The 13405-nt window shown below is 33.2% G+C and overlaps 1 protein-coding gene across 1 annotated transcript; it reads left to right on the forward strand.

The window, feature by feature from the left end:
• Nucleotides 1-11773: 11773 nt before the first annotated feature.
• On the forward strand, nt 11774-12545 carry LOC114185999 (chymotrypsin inhibitor 3-like). The gene has a single exon (XM_028073991.1). The coding sequence runs from the start codon at nt 11836-11838 to the stop codon at nt 12430-12432; it is 597 nt and encodes a 198-aa protein (XP_027929792.1). The 5' UTR covers nt 11774-11835; the 3' UTR covers nt 12433-12545.
• Nucleotides 12546-13405: the final 860 nt, after the last annotated feature.

Consider the following 13405-nt stretch of genomic DNA (forward strand, 5'->3'; position numbering starts at 1 on the left):
AAGAGCATGTGGATGGTGTTCTTGCTAGCCAACTCGGAGGGTGTTGTGGTGGTCTCGCTCATGTAGAGAATGGAAGAAGAACGCTGGCATAGAGAAGAAGACAAAGTACAAATTGTTTCTGATTTGGGGTTTTTTTTAACCTAATCTTTCACCTTCGTTGAATTAAAAACCAATACATAAAATGCCTTTCTACCTTGGTTAAAATGAAAATCAGGGCATAAACCCACTTTTTGCCTCGACTCACAATAAAACCGAGGCATGTAATCCCTTTCTACCTCGGTTCAAACACAACCGAGGCCATTTAGTGCAAAAAATAATAATATTTTTGTCATTAAACCAACTTATCTACCTCAGGTTCAAATAAAACCAAAGCATATAAGAATTTTATGTCTCGTGTCCTGGACAACCGAGGTAGAACCCTTTCTTGTTCCAATTGAAAAATTAAAAATAGCGGGAAAGTTGAAAATTCTAGTAGTTATTAGGCCTTGGGTCTGTGTGAACCAAGGAAGAATATGGGTTTGTGCCTCGGGTATTATGAAGACTGAGGCATAAAAGGCATGCTTATATGCTTCATTTGCTCTACAACCGAGGCATAAAGACCGAGTTAGAAAGCCAAAAATGCACTAGTGTAATATGTCTTTCCATTGAAAAACACTACAAAGTTTACAAAAATGTTTATGGGTTCAAGCACACATGCACATTATACGAATAATGTAAAAGAATATGATAAACTCTTCAAGAATATCAAATCATGCAATCATATCCTGAAGTGAAATATGAACAAATAGTACTTACTTATGGTAACTTTAAAAGGCATGGAACTATAAGACAAAAGTTAATGGATATTTTAGAGAAAACCCAGTAAAGGTAAAATAATAAAGCTAAATCAGAAAAAGATATTATATACGACATTTAAATGAAAATAAAGAAAATCTAGGCCAAAATGCTTAATAAATTCTTTTTCTAATAGATAGCGCTTTTAAAGCATTATCTATTGGAGTGGTATCTATTAATAGAAAGCGTTTGTAAAAAAATGTTAATCTAATGACTTCTTATAGATAGTGCTTGGCATAACAAGCATTTTTTATGTATTTTCACACTTTCCACAGAAAGTGCTCTCTATTAGTGCTTTTTTAGACAACACTTGGAGACATAAACGATGTCTATGTATTCTTCAAAAAAACTTCAATAGATTGAGTTTTCTCAAGAAAGCGCCATGTATTGGTTTGATTATTTCTTTTTATAATTTATTTAATTTTTCATTCATTCCTTCTTATTTTATTGTTACATATGCAAAAAAACAATTGGCATGGGAATGTGATTCAAAAATCTAAGCAAATGTGATTCAAAAACATATGCATGCATTGGCTAGGCAAGTATTTTCTTTCAAAGATAGTAAACACTTATAATAAAATAAAAAATTAAAGATAGTAAACAAAGCACTATAAATGAACACTTATATAGAAAAAAAACGTAGTAGTTGATATCAAATCAAGCATTTAACCCAATATGGCCCAAGTAGTCGACCAATATCAAGCCACAAAGAGTTTATACATAAAAACAAACTAGAAAATTAATTAATAGTATACATTCTAGCATCTAGCTTGAAGTGAACGTTAGAAATTTAGGCAACAAAATTGAGCTCAACCGTAGACCTTCATAGTATATAGGAAACCCCATTGTTATGACACGATATTTAGGATTGCTATCTCCTTTGGATCCATCCATAGTGATCATTTGTCACGTTGTTTTGTCAAAACTTGTATTGTATCAGCCACTTTCATGGTTTGCGTTCTGCCACGCTCTCAACTTTTCTCTTTTCTTACACCCCAATTTTCTTCTCAAATCTTTTTCTCTTCTTAGCTTTGCTTTTCGAATGATTGTGCAACTAAAGAGGGTTGTTGTTTCAATGCAAAGCTTTTTGCTACGTGTCCCAAGTGACCATGATGGTTGTGTATGCTTGAACCCAAGAGCAAAATGCCTTCTCGAAAAGTTTATATCTACCTCCAACGAAAAAGAACAAGGCAAAAATTGGTTTACGAATACACAGAAGCATTAAAGAATCCTCTTCATGAGAGTTTTTAGCTAAATCTTATGGAATATGACAGTTATGGCCCATACATCTTTGATTTAGCGCATGCTTTAGCACAAGGATAATCGCACATAAGAGAACCATCATTCGCACATAAAACCAAGAGATATATAAAAGGCACAAGTAACATGTAACATATTACTTAAAAAATAAAATCCAAAAAGCTTTTTTCACACAATATACAATTAAGTCCATTAGAAAAAAAGGGGAATGTGATATGGGGACTCGATAGTTTGATGCAACAAAGTAAGTCCGCTAGTGAAAGCCCATGAGGATGCTATAAAAGATCAGATCGACTTTAAGTTCTCATGACAGAACAAAATGGGTTAGTTGAACACAAACATCAACATTGTGCTCTCCTTTTTAGGTCATGTGTTCCCTCTGCGTTTTGGTGCTATGCTCTAGAATATGCCATTTATCTTGTGAATATCACACATACGCCCTTTGTTGAAAAATGACTATCTTTTAGAAAGATTATGTAAAAGAAGGCCCGATCTTAATGTTTTACTATGTAAAAATGAACCTTTGTTGCCTGGTTTTGAGTCTTTTCCCAATGCCACATATGAGGGGACTAAGAATTCTTACCATGAAACCGTGAGCCATAATGATAGTGTTCAAAGTGAGAATAGTGGTAATAAAACATCTTGGGATCATGTTTCTAGAACTAGAAGGCTTTTGTCGTACATAAAAGATTATCATGTCTATTCTAACACCCCAAAGACAATCAAACATCCTATAGAGTCTTATATTCTCGTATTTTAATCTTTTTGCTCAATTTAAACATCTTATTTCCTCCCCTGACAATAAAAGAGAACTTGCCACCTTCGAGGAAGCCACGGGTGAAACATCCCGGTAAGATATTACTAATTTTAAATAATATAAAATAAAAGAAATAATAGTCACATTTATTTAAATGTCTTTCACCAAACGCGAGAAATTAAAATCCTTCTTAATCATCATTCATAATAAATATAATTTGACTTCAAGTGTTTACATTTCCAAAGCTGTGAAATCAAAATTCGAGTTTCAAAGTAAATCAAGAAAACAATAAAATCAAATCCCCAAGCATCCCCACTCCAGCTCTATGCCTCACCAGCACCACCTACAACATCATCTTCTCCCGTGTAACGCATTACACGATCATCGCCAAACACAAGCAGATAGGGTGAGCTAACAGTATCAAAATATATACAATTCAAATATATATATATATATATATATATATATATATATATATATATATATATATATTCATACACTCATCAAAGGAACTCTATGCTTTGATTCCATATCACATAGCCACCACCATGTTATCCATGTTCTACGTCTTTAGATGATAACTTCAAGATACCCTTTTTTGCCTACACCTACAAGCCATAACTTGTAGAACACGTGGGGGAAACCTACTACGGACTCTGTAACGCTAGGTGAAGTTTCCAATGCGAAACATAGTTCGTATTTGTCCCAAGACTACCAAACTCACCGGCTAACGCCGAAAAGGGCAATCTTTATGGACCTATCTGTATGAGCCACAACTCGCACACTCACACCAGCAACACTCGCCAATATGAGCCACAACTCAAGGAATGCTCATGTCCATCCGCCATCCCGAGCCACAACTCAAGGAATGATACGTGTTTACCCTCTATCCCGAGCCACAACTCAAGGGGTACCATAATAAAGTCCATCTTTAATGTATCACCCAAAGCCTCATAAACCACGCACATCCAAAGAAACAAGCCACAAGTCGTGTAAAAGTTTAAGTCTCATTACGCTATTGAAACTACTATTCCAAGCACACCATACCAATACTCGACCATGGACCCAACTATCACATTAAGGATGGAGTTTGTTGTGGTATCCCTTGAGTCGTGGCTCGAGATAGGGGTTAAACACGTGGCATTCCTTGAGTTGTGGCTCGGAATGCCATCTCTTGAGTTGTGGCTTGGATTGGCGAGTTTTGCCGGTGAGAGTGTGTGAGTTGTGGGACGGGTCCAAAAGATTGCCCTCCTCGGTAGTAGCCAACGAGTTTGGTAGTCTTGGGACGTTTGTAACTATGTTCGTATTAGAAACTCCACCCGGCGTTACGGAGTGTGGTCCGTAGCAGGTTTCTCGCACGTGTTCTACAAGTTGTGTCTTGTAGGTGTGGCAGCAAGAGTATCTTGAGGAATTCATCTAAAGACATAGATCATGGATAACATGGTCATGGACATGTGTCTTTGTATCAAAGGATAGAGTTCCTTTGATGAGTGTTTGTTTATGTAAATTTGAATTATTATATGTTACTATTAGCTAACCCTATCTGCTTGTGTTTGGCGATGATCGTGTATTGCGTTACAAATGTGCAGATGATGTTGCAGGTGATACTGGTGAAGCATAGAGCTAGAGCGGGGCTAGACTGGGGAAAAGCTTTATTAGAGTTTCTATTATTTATGGTTTTGAATAATTTTGTAAACTTTTATGTTACCAGACTTGGTTATTGTATTTTGAATTTTATAGTTTGGATTTGAGTTATTTTCCGATGTAATAAAGTTTTTAATTTTCCCACATTTTGGGAAAAGACAGTATAATAAATGATGTTTAATTATTATTTTTATTTTATTTTATTTAAATTCATAATATTCGACCGGGATGTTACATTACACACAAATGGAGGGATTGGCTTTCTTAGATACGTTCTACCATACTACAATGGTTGCTTCACCTGCTCGAAGACCTTCATGCTCAACATGCATAACAAAGGCTCCTTTTCTATGATAATCGTTTAGCCTCACATGACCGAATGAAACACATTGAGATAGATTGCCACGTTGTTAGAGAGAAGGTTCAGTAGGGGATCCTCAAGCTTTTGCCCATCAGCACGAAGGAACAACACGTGAACATTCTTAGTAAAGCCCTTGCTCCGGCTATCTTCCATTTCATACGTAGCAAGCTAGGAAAACTCCACATTCACTCCCAACTTGAGGGGGAATGTTAGAATAATGGGATCAAGCTTCAGAAAGAGGATCGCAAAGTTACAAATGTTGTTTAGTGTGCTTCTGCTTAAACCTCCTATTTTTATGTTTTCTACTCACGTGCGTATGGGTCATTGCATGAGTAACCCAACATGTAATATACACACAAATATCCCCCTTTAACCTTTATATACGCACCTTGCTCTTTCTCTTTGTACACAAAAGTATTGTTAAATATACATTTTTCTTCTCTTCTCTTTCTTTTGTGCTTCTACTTTTCATTCTAAGTTTTTGCGAATACATAACTCTCACACTACATGTCCCATGCTCTGCTACAACGTCAAATGATTTTGTCATGTCGATACGATTCTAAGATTTATTTCAACCTGTCAATAATAATACACTTTCAGTAACTACAACTTGGTTCAATGGCATCAATAATAACTATACACAAATTTTCACTCCACAACATAAAAATGTGTTGAATTGAATAAATATTATTGTAAGATAGTTATAACTCTTTTTAGATAAATAGCAGTATTAGTTGAGAAAATTATTTAAAAGAACTATGACACATACAATATACAATTAGTTGGTATACTTACATCCCACGAAGCCAAACAAGATTCAAGTACATTTTAATTATTCTCATATCTCGTAATATTTTGCTCAAGATAAGTACAGAACATGATCAGTGGATCCTAGCTAAGATTGGATGTACTTTGGAGAACATCTTGGACCACTATAGGATGACATTTTCCCCAATGTTTCTGAAAATGCTCAAACTTATCACCACTTATGTCGAACACTATCAGACAAAACAAAAGTAATTATCATTTGAATCTTCGCTTAAAGCTGCTTCTTGCAATTGCTTGTATCTCTTACTATCGTGATCCGTGTCAAAACACAATGCATAGCTTGAGCTTTTATCTAAAGTTTCAGGAAAGTCATAGTTGCAAACAATTTCTTGTGCCTTTACTTCCATCTCTTTGATCCAATTGGAGGGGAAAATATGTCTCAGTTGAAGGTGGCTATTAACACAACCCCCAAGCTCTATAGGAGGGCATGGCAGACTATAGATGCCATTACAATTGATCCACTCAGGCAATATTGAAGTATCAATTAAATTAATTGCATTCTGCAAAAAGTTTTATACGTGGTGAATGTTTAGTTTCAAGTTAAAAAAATGCTTTTGTGAATTTCAATTCATGAATGAAAAAGGAAAGATTTATTGCTTTTGAAATAAAAGTATTTTTGAAGCTTTAAATCAACCAAGCATGTAGTAATTTGAGATAGGAATATCATAATAGGTAGCATGTTTCATAATTGAGGTTGTCAATTACAAGTTATCCATATCATACATACAATGGATCAAAGTGAAGTGGGATATTATTGCTTGTTGGGATAGAGTAGTGAAAATGTGATATTTGTATTAAAGGTATCGATAGTGAAAACCATAACTTCATATATGATCAAAGATAGGTTGTGGTTTTACCTTGCATAAAATCTCTAACTAACTATCTACCAAGTGAGATTTGTTGGTTTATGAAACATAAATACAATAAACTCTTAGATAAATATATAGTTCCTAATACTTCAAAGAATTGAAAGCGAAAGCGTACTTGGGAACAATAGATAAGTTTGGTTTCTGACGTGAAAGTGATATGAACACGTTTATTTTCAAGTTGTCCTTACTTTATCTCAATGATATCAACATAAACCTTAATATACAAAGTGTAATTTCTGAATAATATCCAAAGTATGTCCAAAGAAATTGCATGCATGCATAAAATCAAACATATAACACAAAAACACATAAAAGTGATTGAATCCCACTAAACCAAAGATTCCTCAAACAAAAACACAACCATATGAGCAATATGCTCCTGAAAGACCATGTTTGGAAGTACTTAGTGAGAGGATTTTTCATGATGGAGTTCGTCCCTTATAGTTCTATTAAAAAATTATCCACTTTATACCTTATTATTGTTATAATACAATACAACCGATTTAGTCACAATATAACTTAAGTGGTCTTTCATTACTTCATAATGCGCAGCCTTGTGACAAAATTACTTAGTCATATCCCTTATTTGATGCCTCATAGCATGTGGCACAATCTGAATCAAAATACCCAATGATCTCTAATTTATTTTACTCCTTATATGTGAGCATATAATCTCTTGTTCTCTGTAAATACCTCTTAACTATTTTGGCTTCTTTCTAAATGATACTACTTAAATATCTACCTAATCCCCAACTATGTATGCTATAACCATATGCGTACATACTTGTACATACATAAAACTTTATACAGCTCCATGTCCTGAATTTCCAAATTTCTTTTGGGCATAGATTGACACTAAATTGAACATTCTCCAACTGAATTTGCGATACACACAATCATCAACAACATTCATCTCGAAACCAAATGAGATAATCACTTGATAAAATTTGCGGTACCATTGATGAGATGTTTGTTTCAGACCATAAATGGATTTTGTCAAATTGCAAACCATAAAAAGAATAATGTTATATAGAATTATGTACTCTTTTTCCTTCACTAGGTTTTTATCCCAAAAGATTTTTCCTCGTAAGGTTTTAACGAGGCACATTCTCTTATCAATGGACGTCACCCAAGGGGGAGTATTATGAATTAATGGTCGTCTATTGATTTGAAACAGTTACTCATTTGATTGATATGATTGATACTCATATGATTCATTACTCTTTATGTAAATATTTTGTATTAATTATTTGATTTGTATATTTTATGGGTTACCATGTTTTATCTATGAATAGGACTCTTCCTATCAGATGCAAAAAATGTTGCTCCCCATTCTCTCGATATTTATTCTTCCTTTTCTCCTCTCCTTTATTATTAGCTTTATTTTATACTAGTTTAAATAAAAGGTCACATTCTTAAGTTTGGTTTTTGCCTTCTAAATTCTTGAGTCACTCCTAGTGTAAAATGTTTTTACTCTAACATATTGCATATCTTTAAATATCTAATGTGTGCCTATATAGTTGAACAAAGTTTGATCAAGTAATGGAATGATACAGATTGGAAGTCATTAGGCGAAATAAGCGTAACTTATCGAATAAGTTTCGGAATGACATCAATACTAGAAAACTACAATTATTTGATGACTTTGGAACTAGAGATGGTAAATAAACCCGCATCCATGGGTATTGCCCTAACATGTCCTCGTTTTGATGGAGAATCCCCGCATTGACTAGGTATGGGTATGGGGAATCCTTGGCTTTTTCAATTGGGTATGGGGATGGGTATGGGGATGTACATATCCCCGCCATAATACCCGTCCCCGTTTAAATTATTAAAATATTCACAATTAATTAAGTAACCATATATATATATATATATATATATATATATATACATACTATTTTTTATTTCTTCTAATTATTTGGTTTGTCATGAAACTCATTCGCATCTCCATTATATTTTTCATCTTATCATAACCTTTATGTAATTATGTTAAAAAGATGTATGTCAATTAAATTTTTTTTATGTTTCACATTTTAATATTTCTATTGTTTTTTAATATTTTTATTTATTGTATATTTAATAGCACAAACCTTTCGTTTACTAGTTAATATAAAAAAAAGTATTTACTTATTATTATTAGTTTTTGTTTCATTTGAATAACTCTTTTGTTTGGTTAAAACAATATGTGTTATTTCTCAACCATTGAGTATATATGTTGATATTTGAAATGTTTTCTTAGATCTCTACCTTGTGTTTGGATGGAGCATTTCAACAATGCTCGGAAATTGAAATGCTTTGTATTTAAATTGCTTGCAATTAAATCCCCCTTCATTTACTAAATAACTTGTTTGGATAAAGAAATTAAAATACATTACATTTCAATTTCTTGTTTGGAAAAAACAATTGATTTTCTTGTGAGATAAAAATTAATTTTTACAATATTTATTTTAGGCTTAATTATGTTTTGAGTTCATGATAAATTTGGAAACGGGCTCGACGACCCAGATGGGTCGGGCTGACCCGAATACCCAACCGAATTGGTCTAACCTGACGACCTAACCGGGTCAAGCCGGCCAAAAAACCCAAATAGGTTGGGTTGACCCGATGATCTATACAAGCTTGACGACCAATATCTACTGGTCGTGTTCGTCAAGTTCGTCAATCTGGCCCAACACTACCCGACCCAACTTGCCTGCTTAGGTCATTGGCCTAGCTTGGTCCTACTAGGTCGTCCAACCCACTCGACCCATCTGGGTCATTGGGCCCATTTGTGTCATTGGGCTTGTCTTGGTTGTTAGGTAAGTTCAATTTGTTTCTGTCTTCAAGCCCACCTGACTCGTCTAGGTTATTAGTCCGATTTGGGTCATCGGGCCCATCGACCCATTATGTCGTCGGGCCAGCCTGGTCTGTTTGTGTCATGGGGCCAGCTTGACACATCTTGGTCGTCGGTCCCGCCCGGACAATGTGGGTTGTCGGGCTTGACCGACCTATTTGAGTTGTCTAGCTCGCCTGACCCGTATGTGTCATCAGGTCACCCGGTTCGTTTGGGTCATCGGGCTTGCCTGACCCGTCTGGGTTGTTGGACCTGCTCGAACCATTTGTGTCGTTAGGTCGGTTCGATCTGTCTGGATCGTATGGCCAGCCTAGCCTGTCATGGTTTTCGGGTTTGCCTGGTCAGTTTGAGATTGAGTCAAAGTGTGAGGTTGAGTGAGAAGAATTTCAAATTCCACCTTTTTTTAGGGTATTTGAATTTCTTCTATTTTAGCTAATTGAAATACTTCAAAAAAAATGCATGTATTTTAAATGTTTTTTAATTTCTCTATCAAAACAAAGCATTTCATTACAAAGAATTTCAAATTTTCCAAATAAATGAATCACCCTTTTGAATTGCCTCATCCAAACATACCACTAAGGTATTTTTCATCTTATCATACCCATAATTATACAATTGTTTTTCATTGTGCGATTTCTTTAAATAGTCTCTCAATGTGTTTCTAAACATTTGTTAATTTTTTAATATTTTTATTTGTTGTTTATTTTCATTATGTAGAATACGATTTTGATATATTTTATCTAATTATTTTCTATTTTCTAACTCATTATCAATCATACTGTAATTTTTTTTTATCATAATTGTATGAGTAACTTTTATTTACTTATTAATTTTACATACATGGTACATTTTTATTATTATTGATATTCCAAATTTTATAACTAATTTCCTCAGAGTCGAAAAAATCCTATAAATACATATAGGGATGTCAACGGGGTCAGTAGGGTACGGGTAGTAGCTCTCGCGTACCTTACTCGCTGGATAAATATTTTTCCCATACCATATCCATGCGGGTATCCATTATGCAGGTATCCGCATATTTTTTTAATATCTATGGATATCCACGAGTACTTGCGAGTATTTACAAAAACAAAATTTAATATTTAACAACAAATTTTAACCATAAATTCAAATAAAAATACAATGCATAATATTTATAAATTTCAAACAAAGGGCAAATAACCCATTTAAATAATGTTGAATGATAGTTTAAAAATAAATAGAGATTTTTTAAAACCAATTGATAAAAAATAACACATTCAAAAATGTGTTAATGTTTTAATCATTTTAAAAAAATAATTTAAATTAGAGTATAATGGGTACAGGTATCCACATGTATGAATACTATGATATTCGTACCCACTCCGTTAAAATGCGGGTATAAAAAATACTAGTATCCGTTACATGTAGATATCCATTTTAATTATCCATTTTCTATCAGTTGCGTGTTTTATATGCGGATACATGTAAGAATGAATTTTCTTAACATTCTTAAATATATCTCATTCAGTTAGGGAATGACACAAATAAATTAATCACCTTATAATTTAAGGACTAAGAACTTAATAATCCAATTTAAAATAAAAAATGTTAAAGACAAATATTCTTAATTTATATTTTAGTGCAAGAATCAGACTTGCTAGTAAAAAAGTAAACATGAGTTCAAAACTTAACTATGATTAGGCCGGTTTGTACATATACTATACACAAAAAAATTGTCATTAAGCTACCCATACTATTTCACAGGTAACACACGCATGGTGAAATCCAGTTATTGTTGGAATAATTTGTGGATAAGTTACACGATCACAATTTCGTTAATATGCATGCAAATTTGTATTAGTGTTTTTCCTGTTGATAATAACCAAGTATAAAAAACCTTTAACCATAAATTTTGTCATCAGATTTTGTTACCAAAAAATTAGAATATAATAGATTAATATCCTTAATATGAATAAATGAGTTATGATTGACAAAAAAAATCTTAAAAAAGTACCTAAAGAAAAAATTTATATGATTTCAACCAATAAAATATATATAAAGGTTTAAAATAAATTTTATTTATTTATTTTAAATAACTAAAACGTTATTTTTAGAGAATAAAATAAAAAATTTGTCATTTTATAAAAATTGAAAAATATAAAGAAAATTTGATAGACATAGAAAGAGAAACTATATATTTTGTTTATCGAATCAAAGTTTTGAGAAACTAATTTTAAAATAAATCGAAACATATATCTAAATCTACATAGTATTGTCCTTCTTTCATCTTTTTCACACATGTTTAAAAGTTGTAGGATATTTTATTCATTTCCATCCACAAAAGAGTTCACCTTATCAGCAGGACGAAGCTCTATAAATGTGTTCTCGCATGTACGCTTATTCACACAACCGAACTCAACAAAGAAGAGAAAAACCATAATCTGTTTCATAGCCAGCCAAAGAAATGAGGAGTGCAACGCTCTTTGCTCTCTTCCTTCTCTCTGCCCTAACCTTCTACCTTCCTTCAACCACTGCTCAACCTGTCACTGACGGAAATGGTAACATCGTTACAAATGGTGGCCGATTCTATATAACGCCAATCTTTTTTGGAGCCGGCGGCGGTGGAATTAAACGAGCCAGAACTGGAGACGAAAAATCCCCTCTCTCTGTTGTTCAATCTCCATTCGACACCGATCCAGGGCAGCCATGGATTATTCGATCCATGATCCGAACCGCTTTTCTTCCTGAAGGCAGAGTGTCCATTAGCTACGAATATGTTCAACTCGGTAACTCTGTTGAGAGTAATGAGTGGATCGCTGTTCCGGATCAGCCTGAAGGAACCGTCGTTAAAGTTGGCTACCCAAATTCACTCCGAGGTTTCTTTACTATTCACAAAGCTTCCCCAAACAATATCTATAAGTTTTCGTTCTGTTCAAATGGCGGCACCTGCAGTGATGTTGGGGTTGTTAATGATGAAGCGGGGAACAGGATTTTGGCCATTAATCAGCAAACTCCATTTTTGTTTTATCTTAGGGAACTTCCTTCTGCTGCATCCAAGTGAAACACTATCCATGAAAACACTTTCTCCTTGTGAGATACGTGTCTACGATATGCTTTGGATGTAATAAACTACCCCAACCCTAAATAAATAATCCAAAGCTTATTTATTCGGTTTCTTTTCGAATAAAGTCATTTACGAATCGCGGTAAACTTTGACATTTAAGTTTCACAGATATTTCAAAATTCATCCATCATTTATTATTACATAAAAATTTATTAAAAAGAAAAAAAAATAAAAATAATACATAATATCAAAAATCATACAAAATTTATGATAAAAATTGCATTTAACAAAATATAAATAAATTATATCAATAATGAAAAAATTTTAAATGAATACATGAAAATAAAGCATTAAGTCATATATTGTCCATATGAATCAAAGTTAAATTAGTTAATTATTACGAAAAACATGAGAAACTTTGAATTGCATATGCTTACAAAAATGCAAGCACCTACGTCATTTCCCTTTAAATTTCCAAGAACCACTTGTTGGTCCAAACAATCATAACAGGTTAAAGAAGAATCACTCTCCAAACAAAGCCTCTGAAAGCCCTCCCTCCAACCAGTGGCGGATCTTGACCAAAAGTGCAAAGGGGCCAAAGTAATATAATTTTGAGATCATTAGATTCGATCATTAGTATAATATTTCAAAAAATGACTTCTCTAACTAAACATTTTTTATCATTAGTATAATGCTTCAAAATGTGTGAAAAGGTAGAATCTATCTGGTTTTAGTCAATAATTTCCTCTTAAACAATTAATTTATTCTTTCATTCTTTATCAATATACCTTTTTTGTAAATAATACTAAAAATTAATTGATCATAATCTAATAAAATATTAAAAGAAAAATATATTATAGTCAAGTCATAATTAAAAATCGATTATGAAAAAACACAATACATTATTATTTTTTCTATATTCATAAAAAATGAATATACAAAGAGATCATGAGATAAAAAAAAATGTTTT

The sequence above is a fragment of the Vigna unguiculata genome, chromosome 5, assembly GCF_004118075.2.
Source record: "Vigna unguiculata cultivar IT97K-499-35 chromosome 5, ASM411807v1, whole genome shotgun sequence".
NCBI lineage: Eukaryota > Viridiplantae > Streptophyta > Magnoliopsida > Fabales > Fabaceae > Vigna > Vigna unguiculata.

What these genes read in the sequence shown, in the direction of transcription:
- LOC114185999 (XM_028073991.1), top strand. Translation starts at nt 11,836, where the DNA reads ATGAGGAGTGCAACGCTCTTTGCTCTCTTCCTTCTCTCTGCCCTAACC.